At 46.1% G+C, this 24,765-nt stretch overlaps 1 protein-coding gene across 1 annotated transcript; it reads left to right on the top strand.

Annotated features, from left to right (window-relative positions):
* The first annotated feature begins 481 nt into the window (after positions 1-481).
* On the top strand, positions 482-16,459 carry LOC121001998 (fucolectin-1-like). The gene is made up of 4 exons (XM_040433293.1): positions 482-1,933; positions 5,084-5,213; positions 14,364-14,640; positions 16,208-16,459. The coding sequence occupies exons 2-4, from the start codon at positions 5,132-5,134 to the stop codon at positions 16,368-16,370; spliced, it is 522 nt and encodes a 173-aa protein (XP_040289227.1). The 5' UTR covers positions 482-1,933; positions 5,084-5,131; the 3' UTR covers positions 16,371-16,459.
* The last annotated feature ends 8,306 nt before the right edge of the window (positions 16,460-24,765 follow it).

Genomic DNA, 24,765 nt, shown 5'->3' with positions numbered 1-24,765 from the left:
GACACCTCTCTATATACCGGTACATTGTATGATATCTACAGACACCTCTCTATATACCGGTACATTGTATGATATCTACAGACACCTCTCTATATACCGGTACATTGTGTGATATCTACAGACACCTCTCTATATACCGGTACATTGTATGATATCTACAGACACCTCTCTATATACCGGTACATTGTGTGATATCTACAGACACCTCTCTATATACCGGTACATTGTATGATATCTACAGACACCTCTCTATATACCGGTACATTGTATGATATCTACAGACACCTCTCTATATACCGGTACATTGTATGATATCTACAGACTCCTCTCTATATACCGGTACATTGTATGATATCTACAGACACCTCTCTATATACCGGTACATTGTATGATATCCACAGACACCTCACTATATACCGGTACATTGTATGATATCTACAGACACCTCTTTATATACCGGTACATTGTATGATATCTACAGACACCTCTCTATATACCGGTACATTGTATGATATCTACAGACACCTCACTATATACCGGTACATTGTATGATATCTACTGGTTATGAATGAATGTCTATATTTCTATATGGTCCTGGAGAAGAACAGAACACTGGAGAGAAGCTGGACCTCTTATAGTTTAGGCTAGGCAATAAATGTATGGAGGTGTGCAGAGAAATGCATCTTAAGCCGTCCGACCTGCACGAAGACGCATGAAACAGTGGAGAAAAGCTGATCTTCTTAGTGATGAGATCAGGCAATGAACGTATAAAGATGTGAAGACAAATACATGGCGCTTAATTAGTGCAACCTGCATGAGGAAGAAGAATGGAACACTGGAGAGAAGTTGACCCCCTAGTGTTGGGACCAGGCAATACATGTATGGAGTTGTACTGAGCAATGCACGGTCCTGAAGGAGTCCAACCAGAATGAAGAAGAACGGAACACTGAAGAGAAGCTGATCGTCCTAGTGATGGGGCTTAGCAATGGATGTATAGCGTTGTGTGGAGAAATGCCTGGTCCTGCCTGCAAGAAGAAGGTTAGAACTGGAGAGAAGCTAACGCTACTAATGATGGTCCTACTGGGCAATGAATGTATGGAGGGGTGCAGAAAAATGCAAGGTCCTAAAGAAGAAAAAGAATGGAACACTGGAGAGAACTATTGATCAGACTTGGCAATGAATGTATGGAGATGTGCAGAGAAATGCCTGGTCCTGAAGGAGTCCAATCTGCAAGAAGAAGAATGGACCACTGGAGAGAAGCTGATCCTCCTAGTCATGAGGCCAGGCAATTAATGTATGGAGGTGAACGGGGAAATGCATGGTCCCAAAGTAATCACCAGCTTTCAAGAAAAATAAGGATAGAACATTGGAGTAAAGCTGGCCCTCCTAATGATGGGGCCAGACAATGAATGTATGGAGGTGTGTGGAGAAATGTAATGTGGCAGCAAATGGGAAATTGTGGAAATATTTACAGGTATGGGGCAGGTGAAGAGAAGAAGTATATGAGAAGTTGGAATTATTTTCTCTCTGTCCATTCCTGGGGTGTGGTAGGGTTGGAGAAGAACATGTGGTATATAGATGTTTCCTTGTATATGGGGTATACAGATAAGAGGTGAGAAGTCATCATGAGTGTGAGAATGGGCGCAGCAGAGGATCTGGATGAAGATCAATAATACTTGGCAGCACTTCTCCAGCCATTTGTCACACTTGTCACTTCATTTGTGTGGCTGAACAAAGGCTTTAATGCAGCGGTACCAAATCTGGATTAGTAAGAAGCAGTCAAGTGGCCAGAACTGGGCTGGAGCCACCTGTGCCCCGGCCAGTGACCTCTGTGAGAAACCTGCACAGTAAACATTAGGACTCTTTAGGTGTGGTCCTATAAGGTATAAATATTGGGGATGGACACAGGAGACCCAGAGCTGATCCTGAACAGGTGCGTTCTTCTCATACCTTTAATGTGTCTCTTATTCTAACTCTTCTAACCCTAACCATGCTTCTCCTATTATACTAACTCTCATCCTAATTTACTAACCCTCAGTACCCTACAAACCCAACCCTACTAATCTTGCACTTACTAAAGCCTATTATTCATAAGCCTACTAACCATAATCAACCTACAAAATGTATTCCTACAGGGCTAACCCTAATAACAGTAATCATCCTACTAACCCAAACCATACTAACCCTGCTCTTACTAACCATATTAACACTAAAGATACTAACTATAATACTACTAACTCTATTACTAATAATAACAGCCATAATCTACTAACCCTATTGTAACCCTATTACCCTAACCCAAGTAATCCTAACCCGATGAGCCTTAAACCTACTAACCCTACTCTACTAGTACTAACCCTAATCCTAACAACTCTATAACATATAGCTTTACAAACTCTACTAACTTCTACTAATCTTACTAAGTCTGCTCTTACTAACCAAACTAATCTTAGCCCTGAACCTACTGACCTTCACACTACAGGGAATATTATCCCTTACTCTACTAAACACTTAGCTGATGTTAATCTGAAACTCTTTCTTTCAGACCTGACTTAAATCATACTACCTCTAACCCTGAGATCCGACTCCAACCTTACTACCTCTAACTCTGAAACATGACTCCAACCCTGAGACCTTATTCCAACTCTATTACTCCTAAACCTGAGACATAACTCCAACCCTACTACATCTAACCCTGAGACCTGACTGCAACCATACGACTTCTTTTCCTGGCACCTGATTCCAACGTTAATAACTCTAACAATGAGACCTGACTCCAACCCTACCACCTCTAACCCTGAGACCTGACTACAACCCTACTACATCTAACCCTGAGACCTAACTGCAACCATATGACTTCTTATCCTGAGACCTGACTACAACTCTACTACAGCTAACCCTGATTCCTGACTCCAACCCTACTACCTCAAACTCTGAGACCTGACTCCAACCCTACTATCTCTAACCCTGAGACCTGACTCGAAACCCTACTACCTATAATCCTGATTCCTGACTCCAACCTTACTGCCTGTAACCTTGAGACCTGACTCCAACCCTACTGCCTCTAAACCTGAGATCTGATTTCACTCCAAATGCCTCTAGCTCTGAGACCTCACTCCCACCATACAACCTCCAACCCTAAAACCTAATTTAAACCCTACTATTTTAAACCCTGACACCTGACTTTAACTTTACTTTTTCTAACCCTGACACCTGACTCCAACCCTACTATCTGTCTCCCTGATACATGACTCCAACCCTAACCCTAACCCTCTAATTGTGGGACATGGCTCCAACACTACTACCTCTAACCCTAAGAACTGAGTCAAACCTTACTACCTCTAACCCTAAGAACTGACTCCCACACTACTACCTCTTACCCTGATCTATGACTCCAACCCCACTACCTATAACCCTGAGACGTGACTGCAACTCTACTAACTCTAACCCTGATTCCTGACTCCAACCCTACTACCTCCAACCATAACACCTGACTCCAACTCTACTATTTCTAACCCTAAGACCTCACTCCAACCTTACTACCTCTAAAACTGAGATCTGATTCCAACCGTACTACCGTTAAACCTAAAATCTGAGTTAATACGTAAGATGTCTAACCCTGAGACCTGACTGCAACCATACTACTTCCAGGGGCGGATTGGCCATAGACTTTACAGGGAAATTTTCTGCTGTGCCGATGCCCAGAGGGCTGTCCAAGCACTCCTCTCTGCCACGACCCACATGCCCTACAGAATTCCACTGCTCCTGCCCACATCTCACCTCTTTAAGCCCCCTGCTCCATATCTTTATCAGAGAGAACAGGAGAAGGAGGACAGAAAATGGCATCTATTGATGGCCACCTCAGAGGAACAGCTTTTGGCACAATATATTGCGCTGCTCTGTGTTATATTGTTCTGGTGAAACAGTATTTTGCTCTATGGTATTGCAGATCCTGACTATTTGTGTTGTGCCTCCTTCTGTCAATTTAGAGCCTGCTACAACATGGAGCCACTTTTAGGATTGTTTTCCAGGGGCACTTTAAGTTCCCAGTCCACCCCAGCTCTGAGATGTGACTCCAACCCTTCTACCTCTAACCCTAAGACCTGACTCCCACACTACTACCTGTAACCCTGATTCCTGACTCCTACCACACTACCTCTAACATTGATTCCTGACTCCAACCCTACTACCTGTAACCCTGATTCCTGACTCCAACCCTACTACCTCTAACATTGATTCCTGTCTCCAACCCTACTATCTGTAACCCTGATTCCTGACTCCAACCCTACTACCTCTAACATTGATTCCTGTCTCCAACCCTACTACCTCTAACATTGATTCCTGTCTCCAACCCTACTACCTCTAACATTGATTCCTGACTCCAACCCTACTACCTCTAACATTGATTCCTGTCTCCAACCCTACTACCTCTAACATTGATTCCTGTCTCCAACCCTACTTCCTCTAACATTGATTCCTGACTCCAACCCTACTACCTCTAACATTTATTCCTGTCTCCAACCCTACTACCTGTAACCCTGATTCCTGACTCCAACCCTACTACCTCTAACATTGATTCCTGTCTCCAACCCTACTACCTCTAACATTGATTCCTGACTCCAACCCTACTACCTCTAACATTGATTCCTGTCTCCAACCCTACTACCTCTAACATTGATTCCTGTCTCCAACCCTACTACCTCTAACATTGATTCCTGACTCCAACCCTACTACCTCTAACATTTATTCCTGTCTCCAACCCTACTACCTGTAACCCTGATTCCTGACTCCAACCCTACTACCTCTAACATTGATTCCTGACTCCAACCCTACTACCTCTAACATTGATTCCTGACTCCAACCCTACTTCCTGTAACCCCGATTCCTGACTCCAAGCTTACTACCTCTAACCCTGAAACTTGACTCCATTCATACTGCCTCTAACCCTGACACCTGACTTTAACCCTACTGCCTGTAACCCTGAGACTTCACTCCAACCTTTCTAACACTACATCCTAAACCTTCTAGTCTTAACTCTACTGACATTTTAAACTCCAGTCTAACTAATCCTAACTTCTCCTAGAAGGAACTCACATCCTAACTAGTCTCTCGTGTTTGGTGGTTTGTGGACATGATGGGACACTTCCTTCCTTCCCTGCTGTTTCTGGGGGCACTTGGTGCTGCGCTGGTGGAGTCGTACTGTGTGGAGAAAGGTAATATCTTCCAGCTCACAAATGTAATTAAAAATGTAGAAAATGTTATCACATCTAATATCATTGAAAAAAATACTCTGTATGACGTCTGTAAATCTAATCACAAGATAGATAAAGAATCCAGGTCTCATCAGTATATACAACATGACCAGGTCTATCCGTCTACTCTATCATCTATCTACTATGCCTTCAAAAAGTCTATAGACCCGTTCAGTTTTTCACATTTTGTTATGTTATGGCCTTGAGCTAAAAAAAATAAAAAAATCAAGTGAATACTTATGTCCATGTAAAAAGGGCTGAGTACTTATGTCCTTGTGACTGCTTTAGCTGTTTATATCTCTAATTTGGTACCAGCTAAACTACCAGAATGACATAAATCTGTTCAGTACAGGGGAAGATATCAATGATAGAAATCGGGATGCTGTGAATAAAGCTGAAAGTAAAAGCAGACTTTACCTGCGATTATTCCCGACTCTAATTCTAACAGCGATTTCTCCTCTGTTGCTTGGACTATAGCTGTCCTTCTGGTCTTGTATGAAAGCTTGGACCATCAGCTTTCAAACAAGACCAGTTGCATATTCTAGCTGCTACCATTGAGAAGATATCACCATCTAAAGCAGGGCTGTCAGGGCTGAGCTTCTCCATCTCTTGTGATATTACTGAGAAGACGGACTGCACATGGCAGCGCTGGGAGAGGAGAGCATTTGTGGGAGTTACTAGCAAGTAAAACTGAAAAGGATCAAATTTGAAAGCACAAAAGCACTTATACAGCAGGGTGCACTATACCATTAGGGAATAAAAAAGGAAACGGCAGTTACACTTTAAGTGAAGCTTGTTGACCTGCTGTGGGGGCAAAACACCAATGACTAAGCTCTCCCCGAATATTTGTGGGTGAGAATAATCTGCCCCTCCCCCTGCTCAACCTAACCTTGCAGACAAGCACATGATCATCTCCGAGCTCAGTAAACATATATCTCTATATACAGATATACAGATGATGTACATGTATATATATATGTATAGACAGAGATATATATTTACTGATCTATCTCTCTCTTTATATATATATATTTTTTTTCTTTGAAGAGCATCAGTTTACTTTTGTCTGCTCCTGGGGGGGGGGGGGGGGGGTGGTTTGGGGACCGATGGCCAGTATCTGTCTGCAGTAATATTTTCACACGGTAGGGATCGCGCATGCGCCATTCCTCACAGGAGCCGGCCGGCAGCCAGAGGCAGGGAGAGGGGGGGCGGGCACACAGGTTCTGACGTTTCGCGTAGGGAGAAGCCTGTACACGAGACGTCACCACCGGAGCCTAGTAGATGACGTCGGGGGTCACGTGACCCGCATCGGCCGTGCAGAAACACGGCATAATATATGAGTTATAAGCCACATTCCCAGAAGTACATATAATCGGAGAACCCCCAACAATGGAGTGCAAGGCGAAAGCCACTGCTCTCCAAAAAGAAACTGGAAGAAAGCAGCAAGACAATGACCCCAAATTCACAAGTCTTCCTACTGCGAACTGTTAAAGGGGTATTCCAGCTTGTTTTATGTGTTTATATAATACCAAATCCTAACATTCTGCATGCACACCTTCCTGATATGGACAGTAGGATGTTATAAATAGAGATGAGTGAATTTCATATTTAGAAATTCGTTCACGCTTCGTTTAGTGGTAAAATCAGAATTGCGTTATGGATTCCGTCACCACGGACCATGACGCAATTCTATGACTTTAGAGGCATTCCATGATAGAAGTCTATGGGCTGCATAATAGGTCCGCCTGGTCTCCGTTATGCTGGAGTCCTCTAAAGGCTTCCGTTATGCCTTCTGTCATAGAATTGCGTTATGGTCCGTGGTAACAGAATCCATAGCGCAATTCTGATTTTACCAATAAACGAAGCGGAAATGAATTTCTGAATATGAAATTCGTTCCTCTCTAGTTATAATTGATGTATCAGTGCCGTATCCATGACATCAGTCACATGACACGTCACATCATGTAATCAGCAGTGTCACAGGACGCATCCATGTGGAAAGTAAATAGGACTGGTGGCTTATTGTGGCCATTACAGTAACTACACCACTGTATTGAAATGGCTGCCTGTCTCTAGGTGATGCTGTAAAATGTCTGTGTCAAATTGTTAATAAAGTTTAGTGTTAAAACAACAAGCACCCAGATCTGCTACTACATAGGCGCTGACGGACATGATGAGGAGCTGCAGGCAGTACAGTTGTATAACCCTCAGTACACTACTGCTCACTAGTGAGATACCTGGGCAGGTAGGTGAAAGCTGGGACCATGATACATACCTCCCAAGTGTGTAAACGAATGAAGAGGGACACATTGTGCGGCAAATGTTCTCCACACTAGGCCACGCCTCTAACTCCGCCCAAAACATAACTATAGACCTAATCCCGCCCAGCTGTGCCCCCAGTAATATGCCCACATTGTGCCCCCAGTAATATGCCCAGCTGTGCCCCAAGTAATATGCCCACATTGTGCCCCCAGTAATATGCCCAGCTGTGCCCTCCAGTAATATGCCCAGCTGTGCCCCCAGTAATATGCCCAGCTGTGCCCCCAGTAATATGCCCACATTGTGCCCCCAGTAATATGCCCAGCTGTGCCCCAAGTAATATGCCCACATTGTGCCCCCAGTAATATGCCCAGCTGTGCCCCCAGTAATATGTCCAGCTGTGCCCCCAGTAATATGCCCAGCTGTGCCCCCAGTAATATGCCCACATTGTGCCCCCAGTAATATGCCCAGCTGTGCCCCCAGTAATATGCCCACATTGTGCCCCCAGTAATATGCCCAGCTGTGCCCTCCAGTAATATGCCCAGCTGTGCCCCAAGTAATATGCCCACATTGTGCCCCCAGTAATATGCCCAGCTGTGCCCCCAGTAATATGCCCACATTGTGCCCCCAGTAATATGCCCAGCTGTGCCCCCAGTAATATGCCCAGCTGTGCCCCCAGTAATATGCCCAGCTGTGCCCCCAGTAATATGCCCAGCTGTTCCCCCAGTAATATGCCCAGCTGTGCCCCAAGTAATATGCCCACATTGTGCCCCCAGTAATATGCCCAGCTGTGCCCTCCAGTAATATGCCCAGCTGTGCCCCAAGTAATATGCCCACATTGTGCCCCCAGTAATATGCCCAGCTGTGCCCCCAGTAATATGTCCAGCTATGCCCCCAGTAATATGTACAGCTGTTCCCCCAGTAATATGCCCACATTATGCCCCCAGTAATATGCCCAGCTGTGCCCCCAGTAATATGCCCAGCTGTGCCCCCAGTAATATGCCCAGCTGTGCCCCCAGTAATATGCCCAGCTGTGCCCCAGTAATATGCCCAGCTGTGCCCCCAGTAATATGCCCACATTTTGCCCCCAGTAATATGCCCAGCTGTGCCCCCAGTAATATGCCCAGCTGTGCCCCCAGTAATATGCCCAGCTGTGCCCCCAGTAATATGTCCAGCTATGCCCCCAGTAATATGTACAGCTGTTCCCCCAGTAATATGCCCACATTATGCCCCCAGTAATATGCCCAGCTGTGCCCCCAGTAATATGCCCAGCTGTGCCCCCAGTAATATGCCCAGCTGTGCCCCAGTAATATGCCCAGCTGTGCCCCCAGTAATATGCCCACATTTTGCCCCCAGTAATATGCCCAGCTGTGCCCCCAGTAATATGCCCAGCTGTTCCCCCAGTAATATGCCCAGCTGTGCCCTATAGTAATATGCCCACATTGTGCCCACAGTAATATGCCCAGCTTTGCCCCCAGTAATATGCCCAGCTGTGCCTCCAGTAATATGCTCAGCTGTGCCCCCAGTAATATGCCCAGCTGTGCCCCCAGTAATATGCCCAGCTGTGCCCCAGTAATATGCCCAGCTGTGCCCTATAGTAATAGGCCCACATTGTGCCCACAGTAATATGCCCAGCTGTGCCCCCAGTAATATGCCCACATTGTGCCCACAGTAATATGCCCAGCTGTGCCCCAGTAATATGCCCAGCTGTGCCCCCAGTAATATGCCCAGCTGTGCCCCCAGTAAAATGTCCAACTGTGCCCCCAGTAATATGCCCACATTGTGCCCCCAGTAATATGTCCAGCTGTGCCCCCAGTAATATGCCCAGCTGTGCCCCCAGTAATATGCCCACATTGTTCCCCCAGTAATATGCCCAGCTGTGCCCCCAGTAATATGCCCAGCTGTGCTCCCAGTAATATGCCCACATTGTGCCCCCAGTAATATGTCCAGCTGTGCCCCCAGTAATATGTCCAGCTGTGCCCCCAGTAATATGCCCAGCTGTGCTCCCAGTAATATGACCACATTGTGCCCCCAGTAATATGTCCAGCTGTGCCCCCAGTAATATGTCCAGCTGTGCCCCCAGTAATATGCCCAGCTGTGCCCCCAGTAATATGCCCACATTGTGCCCACAGTAATATGCCCAGCTGTGCCCCCAGTAATATGCCCACATTGTGCCCCCAGTAATATGCCCAGCTGTGCCTCCAGTAATTTGTCCAGCTGTGCCCCCAGTAATATGCCCAGCTGTGCCCCCAGTAATATGCCCAGCTGTGCCCCCAGTAATATGCCCAGCTGTGCCCCCAGTAATATGCCCAGCTGTGCCCCCAGTAATATGTCCAGCTATGCCCCCAGTAATATGTACAGCTGTTCCCCCAGTAATATGCCCACATTATGCCCCCAGTAATATGCCCCGCTGTGCCCCCAGTAATATGCCCAGCTGTGCCCCCAGTAATATGCCCAGCTGTGCCCCAGTAATATGCCCAGCTGTGCCCCCAGTAATATGCCCACATTTTGCCCCCAGTAATATGCCCAGCTGTGCCCCCAGTAATATGCCCAGCTGTGCCCCCAGTAATATGCCCAGCTGTGCCCCCAGTAATATGCCCAGCTGTTCCCCCAGTAATATGCCCAGCTGTGCCCTATAGTAATATGCCCACATTGTGCCCACAGTAATATGCCCAGCTGTGCCCCCAGTAATATGCCCAGCTGTGCCCCCAGTAATATGCTCAGCTGTGCCCCCAGTAATATGCCCAGCTGTGCCCCCAGTAATATGCCCAGCTGTGCCCCAGTAATATGCCCAGCTGTGTCCTATAGTAATAGGCCCACATTGTGCCCACAGTAATATGCCCAGCTGTGCCCCCAGTAATATGCCCACATTGTGCCCACAGTAATATGCCCAGCTGTGCCCCAGTAATATGCCCAGCTGTGCCCCCAGTAATATGCCCAGCTGTGCCCCCAGTAATATGTCCAACTGTGCCCCCAGTAATATGCCCACATTGTGCCCCCAGTAATATGTCCAGCTGTGCCCCCAGTAATATGCCCAGCTGTGCCCCCAGTAATATGCCCACATTGTTCCCCCAGTAATATGCCCAGCTGTGCCCCCAGTAATATGCCCAGCTGTGCCCCCAGTAATATGCCCACATTGTGCCCCCAGTAATATGTCCAGCTGTGCCCCCAGTAATATGTCCAGCTGTGCCCCCAGTAATATGCCCAGCTGTGCCCCCAGTAATATGACCACATTGTGCCCCCAGTAATATGTCCAGCTGTGCCCCCAGTAATATGCCCAGCTGTGCCCCCAGTAATATGCCCAGCTGTGCCCCCAGTAATATGCCCACATTGTGCCCACAGTAATATGCCCAGCTGTGCCCCCAGTAATATGCCCACATTGTGCCCACAGTAATATGCCCAGCTGTGCCCCCAGTAATATGCCCACATTGTGCCCCCAGTAATATGCCCAGCTGTGCCCCCAGTAATTTGTCCAGCTGTGCCCCCAGTAATATGCCCAGCTGTGCTCCCAGTAATATGCCCACATTGTGCCCCTCACAGAAAGTAAAAAATAAATAAACACTACATACTTACCTTCTTCTTAGCACCAGCAGGACATCGGCTGCTCTAGTCTGTGAAGGAGGCGGAGCCTAAGCTGACTGCCGGTTCGCCACGTGTCCCTCACAGACCAGAGGTGTGGATGCTTCATCATAATACAGGCAACTGCCAGAAAGCGGCATACCTCCCTCGTACCGGGACAGAGGGACAGCCACTGTAATCCGGGACTGTCCCGCCGGATCCGGAAAGGTTGGGAGGTATGCATGAGACTGACGCCATGTTTAGTTCTATCCAGCAAACATTGTACAGAACGGAGGCGTACAGCTTGGGCCCCCTTCCTTCAGTGCTTTGTGGTCAGAGGCAGAGAAGTACAATGCCTTTGTGCTGCCTGAGGCAAAAATTGAAACGGCGACTTCTTCCTCTGCGCCCCTTATAGCTGTGCCCCTGGTACAGAACTAAAACGGGGTGTGCCATTTTCTTTCTTTAAGGAGAGTCTACTGTATGGAATTTATAAGGGCATACAAACAAAATGTTAAATAGATATATATTAGAAAAACATGCTTGATAAAGACAGCAACAAGCTGTTGAAACGTCGCTTGACTTTAGGTCTAATAAACCACCGTTTGCTTTTGACATCCTGGAGTGCTGCTGGCTATCTTTCTACCTATAGCTTATTGGACCTAGGTGCTGGTCCACACTAGCCGGACGTGCACCCCTTGTTCACACAGTGTGCTGCTTCCTCATCTTTCCAAGGGTATTAGAAAAATAAGTTTTGTTTTTACGGTGTTCCCTATGAGATAGAATCGACCTGTTCTCTTCATTCTCCGGGTCAGTACGATTACAGTGATACCACATTTATATAGTTTTATGGGTTTTGTATTTACAGTGTTCCCTATGAGATAAAACTGACCTGTTCTCTTTATTCTCCAGGTCAGTACGATTACAGTGATACCACATTTATATAGTTTTATGGGTTTTGTGTTTACAGCGTTCCCTATGAGATAAAACTGTCCTGTTCCCTTCATTCTCCGGTCAGTACGATTACAGTGATACCACATTTATATAGTTTTATGGGTTTTGTATTTACAGCGTTCCCTATGAGATAAAACTGACCTGTTCTCTTCATTCTCCGGGTCAGTACGATTACAGTGATACCACATTTATATAGTTTTATGGGTTTTGTGTTTACAGCGTTCTCTATGAGATAAAACTGACCTGTTCCCTTCATTCTCCGGGTCAGTACGATTACAGTGATACCACATTTATATAGTTTTATGGGTTTTGTTTTTACAGCGTTCCCTATGAGATGAAACTGACCTGTTCTCTTCATTCTCCGGGTCAGTACGATTACAGTGATACCACATTTATATAGTTTTATGGGTTTTCTGTTTACAGCGTTCCTTATGAGATAAAACTGACCTGTTCTCCTCATTCTCCGGGTCAGTACGATTACAGTGATACCACATTTATATAGTTTTATTGGTTTTCTGTTTACAGCGTTCCCTATGAGATAAAACTGACCTGTTCCATTCATTCTCCGGTCAGTAGGATTACAGTGATACCACAGTTATATAGTTTTATGGGTTTTCTGTTTACAGCGTTCCCTATGAGATAAAACTGTCCTGTTCTCTTCATTCTCTGGGTCAGTACGATTACAGTGATACCACATTTATATAGTTTTATGGGTTTTGTATTTACAGAGTTCCCTATGAGATAAAACTGACCTGTTCCATTCATTCTCCGGTCAGTAGGATTACAGTGATACCACAGTTATATAGTTTTATGGGTTTTCTGTTTACAGCGTTCCCTATGAGATAAAACTGACCTGTTCTCTTCATTCTCCGGTCAGTACGATTACAGTGATACCACATTTATATAATTTTATGGTTTCGTTTTTACAGCGTCCCCTATGAGATAAAACTGACCTGTTCCCTTCATTCTCCGGGTCAGTACGATTACAGTGATACCACATTTATATAGTTTTATGGGTTTTGTATTTACAGAGTTCCCTATGAGATAAAACTGACCTGTTCTCTTCATTCTCCGGTCAGTACGATTACAGTGATACCACATTTATATAGTTTTATGGGTTTTGTTTTTACAGCGTTCCCTATGAGATAAAACTGACCTGTTCTCCTCATTCTCCGGGTCAGTACGATTACAGTGATACCACATTTATATAGTTTTATGGGTTTTGTATTTACAGTGTCCCCTATGAGATAAAACTGACCTGTTCTCTTCATTCTCCGGTCAGTACGATTACAGTGATACCACATTTATATAGTTTTATGGGTTTTGTTTTTACAGCGTTCCCTATGAGATAAAACTGACCTGTTCTCCTCATTCTCCGGTCAGTACGATTACAGTGATACCACATTTATATAGTTTTATGGGTTTTGTATTTACAGTGTCCCCTATGAGATAAAACTGACCTGTTCTCTTCATTCTCCGGTCAGTACGATTACAGTGATACCACATTTATATAGTTTTATGGGTTTTGTTCTTACATCGTTCCCTATGAGATAAAACCGACCTGTTCTCTTCATTCTCCGGGTCAGTACGATTACAGTGATACCACATTTATATAGTTTTATGGGTTTTGAATTTACAGTGTTCCCTATGAGATAAAACTGACCTGTTCTCCTCATTCTCCGGTCAGTACGATTACAGTGATACCACATTTATATAGTTTTATGGGTTTTGAATTTACAGCGTTCCCTATGAGATAAAACTGACCTGTTCCCTTCATTTTCCGGGTCAGTACGATTACAGTGATACCACATTTATATAGTTTTATGGGTTGTGTTTACAGCGTTCCCTATGAGATAAAACTGACCTGTTCTCTTCATTCTCCGGGTCAGTACGATTACAGTGATACCACATTTATATAGTTTTATGGGTTTTGTGTTTACAGCGTTCCCTATGAGATAAAACTGTCCTGTTCTCTTCATTCTCCGGTCAGTACGATTACAGCGATACCACATTTATATAGTTTTATGGGTTTTGTGTTTACAGTGTTCCCTATGATCTATATAGCTGACCTGTTCCCTTCATTCTCCGGTCAGTACGATTACAGTGATACCACATTTATATAGTTTTATGGGTTTTGTGTTTACAGTGTTCCCTATGAGATAAAACTGACCTGTTCTCCTCATTCTCCGGTCAGTACCTAGTGATACCACATTTATATCGTTTTATAAGGCCAGTCAGATTTCCATGTGCAATGTCTCCAGTATTAGTGACGATCTCATTACAGTGAGGGTCTTGCCATATATTAGGGTAGGGGTAACTCTTGCCATTGATCCTGTATTGCAGGGAGGAATATCGCCCTGGAAGGGAAGGCCAGTCAGATCTCCGTGTACCATGTGAATGGGAACGCACTCAATGCTATCGATGGGAATCGTGATGGAGTTTACCGTATGAAATCCTGCATCTTGACTAGAAGTGAAATTTCTCCCTGGTGGAGAGTGGATCTCCATGAGCCACGAAGGATTGGGGCTGTGGTTGTCACTAACAGGAAGGACTGCTGCTGGGATCGTCTGATTGGAGCTCAAGTGCTTGTTGGAAATGCCACCAGGAATCAAAACCCAGTGTGAGTAAAGCAAGGTCCACATGCAAGGCAAACATGTTCCTTAAGAGTAAGACAACTAGTGTAAGAGCACACCTGTGTCTGGTGTAGTTGAACACATGGCCTCTAGATAACCACGCTTCCAGTGTAAATGGGTACATGGCCTCTAGATCAGTGTTCCTCAACTCCAGTCCTCAGGGCCCACCTACCAGTCATGATTTGAGAATATCCCACACAATTAATACCTGAGGTAAGTCCTGATGCATTGACACTAATTATATCACGTGCTTGGTACTAAGGAAATCCTAAAAACATGACCGGCAGGTGGGCCCTGTGGACTGTTGAGTTGAGGAACCCTGCTCTAGATGACCCCATTGTCTGGTGTAGGTGCACACATGGCTTCTAGATGACCCCATGTCTGGTATAAATGGGCAAATAGCCTCTAGATGAACCCAGTGTCTGGTGTAGGTGCACACATGGCCTCTAGATGACCCCCGTGTCTGGTGTAAATGGGCACATGGCCTCTAGATGTCCCTAGTGTCATATGTTATGATGTAAATGGGCACATGGCATCTAGATGACCCCATTGTCTGATATAGGTGCACACATGGCTTTTACATGACTTCAGTGTCTGGTGTAAATGGGCACATAGCCTCTAGATCAGTGATGCCCAACCCGTGGCCCCCCAGATGTTGCAAAACTACAATTCCCATTACACCTGAACAGCCTACAGCTATTAGGGCATGCTGGGAATTGTAGTTTTGCATCAGCTGGAGGACCGCAGGTTGAGTATCCCTGCTCTAGATGATCCCAGTGTCTGATGTAGGTGCACACATGGCCTCTAGATGACCCGGTGTCTGGTTTAAATGGGTACATGACTTCTAGATGACCCCAGTGTCTGGTGTATATGGACACATAGCCTATAGCTGACCCCATGTCTGGTGTAGGTGCACACATGGCTTCTAGATGACCCCATGTCTGGTGTAAATGGGCACATAGCCTCTAGATGACCCCATGTCTGGTGTAAATGAGCACATAGCCTATAGCTGACCCTATTGTCTGGTGTAGGTGAACACATGAGTGAAAGGACACAGACTCATGACTTTTTGGCAGATTTTAAGGTTTGTTGCCCTTTTTGTATCCTTTGGATTTCATACACTAAATGCACCCTTGACTTGCACCAAACAATAAATGAAGAGCTTCACGTTCATTTTGTCTTTTATAAACCTTTTGTGCTTCACATGACAAAAGGACATGACTGAGCAGGAAATGGGCATGGCCTCCGACTCACTAAGGTGCCAATTGTACCATTAGTATCTAAAGACGCAACAAATGTGTTGTTCGGCCCACGCGTCTGTGATAGATCTGGCGCTTCTGTAGACTGCCAGTTAGAACACCTGTCCAATGGGTGTAATTTGCTTTTCATCCAGTGCCAAGAGCACTTGACCTATGACTTCCTGGGAGTAAAAAGCAAGGCTGTCTTGCAGTATATGGGGTGGATATGGTGCCTTGGGTGGCTTCTCAATTAGACATTTGGCAGCAATGATGGCAGTGGAGAAGTGATGACATTGTTGTCTGTCTCTGTTCTCAGGTGTGGCACCATTACTAAGGCAGAACCGGGACTGGTCACCAGAGTATGCTGTCCAGGGATGGTGGGACGCTATGTCAGCATTGTCATCCCTGACCGTGAAGAGATTCTCAACCTGTGTGAAGTGGAGATCTACCCTGAGGGCGAGGAGAAGCCGTGCGAGTAATCCAAGGCTGGAAATTCAGAGGATACAGGGTTAATGATTGCGAGAAATTACATGAATGAACAGAATCTAGAACAATCACAATAAACCTCTCTCAGAACATCAGCAGCCTCGAACCTCTTATTTTCAGACAATAGATTACCGTTTCTCCATCCCGATCCACAAAGGAGACACATGTCTGTAGTCACATACAGAATTTCACCCTATCTGTCCAATGGGACATTAAAGCCACAAAAAACATTCATGTTCCTGGTCCCAGAACTGTGCAAAAATCTGCAGTCTACACATCAGAGGATGAGTTTTTAGCTGATATACAGTAAGTGACAGATTTGGCAGCAAGATGGTGGACTGGGGACCCCTCACTAGGGCCCCGGCTGCCATGACAACCCCGTGACACCCCATGACTACAGAGGGAGGTAGAAAGATGGAGCTACCTACTAGTGACAAGGAGCAGAGCGGAAACTTAAAGGGATTCTGTCATGAGATTTGAGCCCTATAAGCTAAACATATGGCCAGGTCCGTACTAATAACATGAATCCTAAACTGCCCTTATTAAACCTGCTTGTGGCTCTATTAGCCCAAAAAACTGTTTTTTATAAGCTGTCACTCACCTACCTAAGGTGCCCAAGGGGTTTTACGTTAACCCAGCGCCGCCTTCCTCACCTCAGCCCCACCTCCGCAATCCTCCCGTCCCTCTGCTAGATCCGGCGCCTGCGCACTAGGCTCAGCCTGATGCGCCGCGGACTCCTGGCAGCGGCTTCGTTGAGCGAAGTGCGCATGCGCAGGCGCCGGATCTAGCAGAGGGATGGGAGGATTGCGGAGGTGGGGCTGTGGTGAGGAAGGCGGCGCTGGGCACCAGACAGCGAGGGGTGCGGACGGGTACCCTGGGTTAACGTAAAACCCCTTGGGCACCTTAGGTAGGTGAGTGACAGCTTATAAAAAACAGTTTTTTGGGCTAATAGAGCCACAAGCAGGTTTAATAAGGGCAGTTTAGGATTCATGTTATTAGTACGGACCTGGCCATATGTTTAGCTTATAGGGCTCAAATCTCATGACAGAATCCCTTTAAAGTGGCTCCAAGTTGTAGGTGAGTCCAAACTGGTAGAAGGCGGGGCAACACTAGTAGGCAAGGCCAACATCATCCACAAGTAGCAACACAAGTAGGCAGGGGTAATAGAAGTAGGAGGGGCCAGCAATACCATAGTGCAGCACAAAATACCACCCCAGCAAAACGAAATAGCACAATAATAATGCCCTATCATCCATACTGAGGACGGCAATACCGTTGACTTCAGGAGGGCACCTGTGGCTGATGACTAGGTTAATCAGTACCTGACGATCCTAGCATTAATAAATTCTGAGAGCATCAGAAAAAAAGCCCACACTGCGGAGCCATGTGCCGGCGTCCCGGGAGCGCCAGATGTAACCCTGCATGGTGGATGGCTCGCTCCAGATACATTTGCAGTCTGCTTTTTGCCTCCTGTGCATTGCGAGTTCTGCCTGCTTCTCCTCCTTCTCCTCCCTATCTGCTGCTCCGTCTCTCCCTCTGAACGCCCCTCCTCTTCCTCTCTTGTGGGCACCCACGTGACGTCCATCGACACGTCATCATCGTCACCTTCACCACCACTGACATTAGAAATCTCGGAGTAGGCAGCAACAGCAGAGACCTCCCTCCTTGGGCTGATCTGGGTACTGTCGTCAGACCGCTGGGTGGCGGCCGGTGCTACCTCCTCTTCCTCATCCGATGCCAAGAATGGATGGGAAAATAATTCCTCTGACTCGAGTGGAGGGGCTATGGTGGTGGTGGTGTCTTTGGGGTGCACACAGCAGAGAGTGAGGAGAGTGCTGATACAGAGGATGAGGAGGGTGCAGAAGCAGAAGGCTGAGTGAGCCACTCAACCAACTCTGGTGCATCCTTTGACGTAATCGCACGCACCTTCTGCAACTTCCCACTTAGTCTCCGGCCTGGTGCACCTGCCTGAACCCTACCACCCCTGCGGAACGGCCTGCCTCTTCCTCTGCCTTTCTCTATCATTTAAAAAATGACCCTGTGCCAAAGTCCCTAGAGAAGAGCAGTATTTGTGGAAGCAGGTATCTCACAGGCCTCAATCAGTTTTTGGTGGAAACAGGTATATCAAACCCCTTAATCAGTATTTTGTGGAAGCAGTTGTATCGCAGGCCTCAATCAGTATCTGGTGGAAGCAGGTATATCTCACCCCTCAATCTGTATTTTGTGGAAGCAGTTATATAGAACCCCTTTTCAATATTTGGTGGAAGCAGGTATATCAAACCCCTCAATCTGCATTTTGTGGAAGCAGGTATATCAAACCCCTCAATCTGCATTTTGTGGAAGCTGGTATATCAATCCCCTTGATCAGTATTTTGTGGAAGCAGGTGTATCGCAGGCCTCAATGAGTATTTTGTGGAAATAGGTATATAGAACCCCTTAATCAGTATTTTGTGGAAGCAGGTGTATCGCAGGCCTCAATCAATATTTGGTGAAAGTAGGTGTATCAAACCCCTTAATAAGTATTTTGTGGAAGCTAATATATTGCACCCCTCAATCAGTATTTTGTGGAAGCAGATATATCAAACCCCTTTACCTGTATTTTGTGGAAGCAGGTATATCACAACGCTCAATCAGTATTTTGTGGAAACAGGTATATAGAACGCCTTAATCAGTATTTGGTGGAAGCAGGGATATCAAACCCCTTAATCAGTATTTTGTGGAAGCAGGTATATAGCACCCCTTAATCAGTATTTTGTGGAAGCAGGTATATAAAAAACCCTTAATCAGTTTTTTTGGGGGCAACAGGTATTTCACACCCGTTGCAAATAGTTGTTCCAATAGTTCCTTAATATACCTGCAGTATCGCATCAGAACCGCACACAACTGCTGCACAATACAAATGCACTATATACTTTCTATGTTAGAAAGTATATTATAGGTATATCACACCCCTCAATCAGTTTATTTGAGGGAAACAGGTATATCACACTAGTTGAAATTAGTAATTCCAATAACGCTTGTCCCTCTATATAGCTGCGGTATCGCAACAGAACCGCACACAACTGCTGCACAATACAAATGCACTATATTATAATTTCAATATTAGAAAGTATATTGTAAGTATATCACACCCCTCAGTATATCAAGGACTTTTGTGGCCCTATATGCTAGCGTTTGGTGTCCCTAACAGTCTGTTCCTGCTCCACACAGCAACCTCTCCCTACAATGGCAAAACGCAGAATGTAAAATGGCTGCCATATCGGGTTCTGTGATAGGGTGGGGGTGTATCCATGTGCTGAAACGTCTCAATTGGCTGTCCTGTCCCACCTGATGTGTGTGTCATGGGTCAAAGATCGGCGCAATGCTAAAGAATATAGCGCGGGCGGACATCGCCATATGTTCGCATGTTGGGCGAATTGCGAATGCGCAAAGTTCACTGCGAAACGACCACCAGGTGAACCGCAAGGCTATCTCTAATGATGGGTCCCTTAAAGCAAATGTTTTTCGTGATGCCAGTTGCAGTGAAACAACAAGGGCACAGGGCCCCTTTTAGTGATGTAGTAGATGGTACACAGGTGTAGGAATGCCAGAGTGGTGTACGGTGGCCGAAATGTCCCTTAATGTTGGTGCACGTGTCACAGTGCTCCTACCTGGATACACTGGAACCAGACGTTTTCATCCAAAGCAGATCAAATAGTGGGAATAATCAAGGGATTTGAAGAAATAAATTGAGTCCAGACCTTGTGATGAAGTTTAATAACAGCTTTACTTGAAAAAACTTTTCTCCAACAGTTTCAGGCTTTGTCTTGGTTCCCAGCAGGCGTTAGTATTAACTCTGGCAGGCAAACAAACTCAACACTGCTACATCTGTTGCTCTCTGGTTCTGCTGTTTGGACAAGCTTACTGTATAACTTTGCTTCTTTCTTTATGCTGCAACTTCTCTCTGTAGTCTGACTCTAGATCAGTACCAGGGAATCTATACCTCCTGGCTTCAGAGGCTTCAGGCTTTGGCCTCTGTGTCCAAAAGAGCTGAAAGTGCTCTAGCTGGCTTAGGCAGAGCACATCCAGCAGGGACGTGCACCTGCTTCCTTTCCCAAGCAGTAGTACTCTCCACTGACCCCTAACTAACTAAACTCCTCCTTAGAGGGAGAGAAGAGAATGGAAAGAAGGTTCCATCCTCTGCAAATGTAGCTCTGCCATGCTTGCTGCCACCTTCAGTGACAGCTATCAGTACAGGAGGAGATGTTATCAGTGACAGCTATCAGTACAGGAGGAGGGGTTATCAGTGACAGCTATCAGTACAGGAGGAGGTGTTATCAGTGACAGCTATCAGTACAGGAGGAGGAGTTATCAGTGACAGCTATCAGTACAGGAGGAGGAGTTATCAGTGACAGCTATCAGTACAGGGGGAGGAGTTATCAGTGACAGCTATCAGTACAGGAGGAGGAGTTATCAGTGACAGCTATCAGTACAGGAGGAGGAGTTATCAGTGACAGCTATCAGTACAGGAGGAGGAGTTATCAGTGACAGCTATCAGTACAGGAGGAGGAGTTATCAGTGCAGGAGGAGGAGTTATCAGTGACAGCTATCAGTACAGGAGGAGGAGTTATCAGTGACAGCTATCAGTACAGGGGGAGGAGTTATCAGTGACAGCTATCAGTACAGGAGGAGGTGTTATCAGTGCAGGAGGAGGAGTTATCAGTGACAGCTATCAGTACAGGAGGAGGAGTTATCAGTGCAGGAGGAGGAGTTATCAGTGACAGCTATCAGTACAGGAGGAGGGGTTATCAGTGACAGCTATCAGTACAGGGGGAGGTGTTATCAGTGACTGACAGCTATCAGTACAGTAGGAGGAGTTATCAGTGACAGCTATCAGTACAGGAGGAGGAGTTATCAGTGACAGCTATCAGTACAGGAGGAGGTGTTATCAGTGACAGCTATCAGTACAGGAGGAGGAGTTATCAGTGCAGGAGGAGGAGTTATCAGTGACAGCTATCAGTACAGGAGGAGGAGTTATCAGTGACAGCTATCAGTACAGGGGGAGGAGTTATCAGTGACAGCTATCAGTACAGGAGGAGGTGTTATCAGTGACAGCTATCAGTAAAGGAGGAGGAGTTATCAGTGCAGGAGGAGGAGTTATCAGTGACAGCTATCAGTACAGGAGGAGGTGTTATCAGTGACAGCTATCAGTACAGGAGGAGGAGTTATCAGTGACAGCTATCAGTATAGGAGGAGGTGTTATCAGTGACAGCTATCAGTACAGGAGGAGGAGTTATCAGTGACAGCTATCAGTACAGGGGGAGGAGTTATCAGTGACAGCTATCAGTATAGGAGGAGGTGTTATCAGTGACAGCTATCAGTACAGGAGGAGGAGTTATCAGTGACAGCTATCAGTACAGGGGGAGGAGTTATCAGTGACAGCTATCAGTACAGGAGGAGGGGTTATCAGTGACAGCTATCAGTACAGGAGGAGGAGTTATCAGTGACAGCTATCAGTACAGGAGGAGGAGTTATCAGTGACAGCTATCAGTACAGGAGGAGGGGTTATCAGTGACAGCTATCAGTACAGGAGGAGGAGTTATCAGTGCAGGAGGAGGAGTTATCAGTGACAGCTATCAGTACAGGAGGAGGAGTTATCAGTGACAGCTATCAGTACAGGGGGAGGAGTTATCAGTGACAGCTATCAGTACAGGAGGAGGTGTTATCAGTGACAGCTATCAGTATAGGAGGAGGTGTTATCAGTGACAGCTATCAGTACAGGGGGAGGTGTTATCAGTGACTGACAGCTATCAGTACAGTAGGAGGAGTTATCAGTGACAGCTATCAGTACAGGAGGAGGAGTTATCAGTGACAGCTATCAGTACAGGAGGAGGTGTTATCAGTGACAGCTATCAGTACAGGAGGAGGAGTTATCAGTGCAGGAGGAGGAGTTATCAGTGACAGCTATCAGTACAGGAGGAGGAGTTATCAGTGACAGCTATCAGTACAGGAGGAGGAGTTATCAGTGACAGCTATCAGTATAGGAGGAGGTGTTATCAGTGACAGCTATCAGTACAGGAGGAGGAGTTATCAGTGACAGCTATCAGTACAGGGGGAGGAGTTATCAGTGACAGCTATCAGTACAGGAGGAGGTGTTATCAGTGACAGCTATCAGTACAGGAGGAGGAGTTATCAGTGACAGCTATCAGTACAGGGGGAGGAGTTATCAGTGACTGACAGCTATCAGTACAGGAGGAGGAGTTATTAGTGACTGACAGCTATTAGTACAGGAGGAGGTGTTATCAGTGACTGACAGCTATCAGTACAGGAGGAGGTGTTATCAGTGACAGCTATCAGTACAGGAGGAGGAGTTATCAGTGACAGCTATCAGTACAGGAGGAGGAGTTATCAGTGACTGACAGCTATCAGTACAGGAGGAGGAGTTATCAGTGACAGCTATCAGTACAGAGGGAGGAGTTATCAGTGACAGCTATCAGTACAGGAGGAGGGGTTATCAGTGACAGGTATCAGTACAGGAGGAGGCGTTATCAGTGACAGCTATCAGTACAGGAGGAGGAGTTATCAGTGACAGTTATCAGTACAGGAGGAGGGGTTATCAGTGACAGCTATCAGTACAGGAGGAGGAGTTATCAGTGACTGACAGCTATCAGTACAGGAGGAGGTGTTATCAGTGACAGCTATCAGTACAGGAGGAGGAGTTATCAGTGACTGACAGCTATCAGTACAGGAGGAGGAGTTATCAGTGACAGCTATCAGTACAGGAGGAGGAGTTATCAGTGACAGCTATCAGTACAGGAGGAGGTGTTATCAGTGACAGCTATCGGTACAGGAGGAGGAGTTATCAGTGACAGCTATCAGTACAGGAGGAGGAGTTATCAGTGACAGCTATCAGTACAGGAGGAGGAGTTATCAGTGACAGCTATCAGTACAGGAGGAGGGGTTATCAGTGACAGCTATCAGTACAGGAGGAGGAGTTATCAGTGACAGCTATCAGTACAGGAGGAGGGGTTATCAGTGACTGACAGCTATCAGTATAGGAGGAGGGGTTATCAGTAACAGCTATCAGTACAGGAGGAGGTGTTATCAGTGACAGCTATCAGTACAGGAGGAGGAGTTATCAGTGACAGCTATCAGTACAGGAGGAGGAGTTATCAGTGACAGCTATCAGTACAGAAGGAGGAGTTATCAGTGACTGACAGCTATCAGTACAGGAGGAGGAGTTATCAGTACAGGAGGGAGGGGTTATCAGTAACTGCTATCAGTACAGGAGGAGGTGTTATCAGTGACTGACAGCTATCAGTACAGGAGGAGGAGTTATCAGTACAGGAGGAGGTGTTATCAGTGACAGCTATCAGTACAGGAGGAGGAGTTATCAGTGACTGACCGCTATCAGTACAGGAGGAGGAGTTATCAGTGACAGCTGTCAGTACAAGAGGAGGAGTTATCAGTGACTGACCGCTATCAGTACAGGAGGAGGAGTTATCAGTGACTGACAGCTATCAGTACAGGAGGAGGAGTTATCAGTGACAGCTATCAGTACAGGAGGAGGTGTTATCAGTGACAGCTATCAGTACAGGAGGAGGAGTTATCAGTGACAGCTATTAGTACAGGAGGAGGAGTTATCAGTGACAGCTATCAGTACAGGAGGAGGAGTTATCAGTGACTGACAGCTATCAGTACAGGAGGAGGAGTTATCAGTGACAGCTATCAGTACAGGAGGAGGAGTTATCAGTGACAGCTATCAGTACAGGAGGAGGAGTTATCAGTGACAGCTATCAGTACAGGAGGAGGTGTTATCAGTGACAGCTATCAGTACAGGAGGAGGAGTTATCAGTGACAGCTATCAGTACAGGAGGAGGAGTTATCAGTGACTGACAGCTATCAGTACAGGAGGAGGGGTTATCAGTGACAGCTATTAGTACAGGAGGAGGAGTTATCAGTGACAGCTATCAGTACAGGAGGAGGAGTTATCAGTGACTGACAGCTATCAGTACAGCAGGAGGAGTTATCAGTGACAGCTATCAGTACAGGAGGAGGAGTTATCAGTAACAGCTATCAGTACAGGAGGAGGAGTTATCAGTGACTGACAGCTATCAGTACAGGAGGAGGAGTTATCAGTGACAGCTATCAGTACAGGAGGAGGAGTTATCAGTGACAGCTTTCAGTACAGGAGGAGGTGTTATCAGTGATTGACAGCTATCAGTACAGGAGGAGGAGCTATCAGTACAGGAGGAGGTGTTATCAGTGACTGACAGCTATTAGTACAGGAGGAGGGGTTATCAGTGACAGCTATCAGTACAGGAGGAGGAGTTATCAGTGACTGACAGCTATCAGTACAGGAGGAGGAGTTATCAGTGACTGACAGCTATCAGTACAGGAGGAGGAGTT

Source organism: Bufo bufo, chromosome 5 (genome assembly GCF_905171765.1).
Source record: "Bufo bufo chromosome 5, aBufBuf1.1, whole genome shotgun sequence".
NCBI lineage: Eukaryota > Metazoa > Chordata > Amphibia > Anura > Bufonidae > Bufo > Bufo bufo.
The sequence above is the reverse complement of the archived record's forward strand: the minus strand, read 5'-3'. Positions and strand labels throughout refer to the sequence as shown.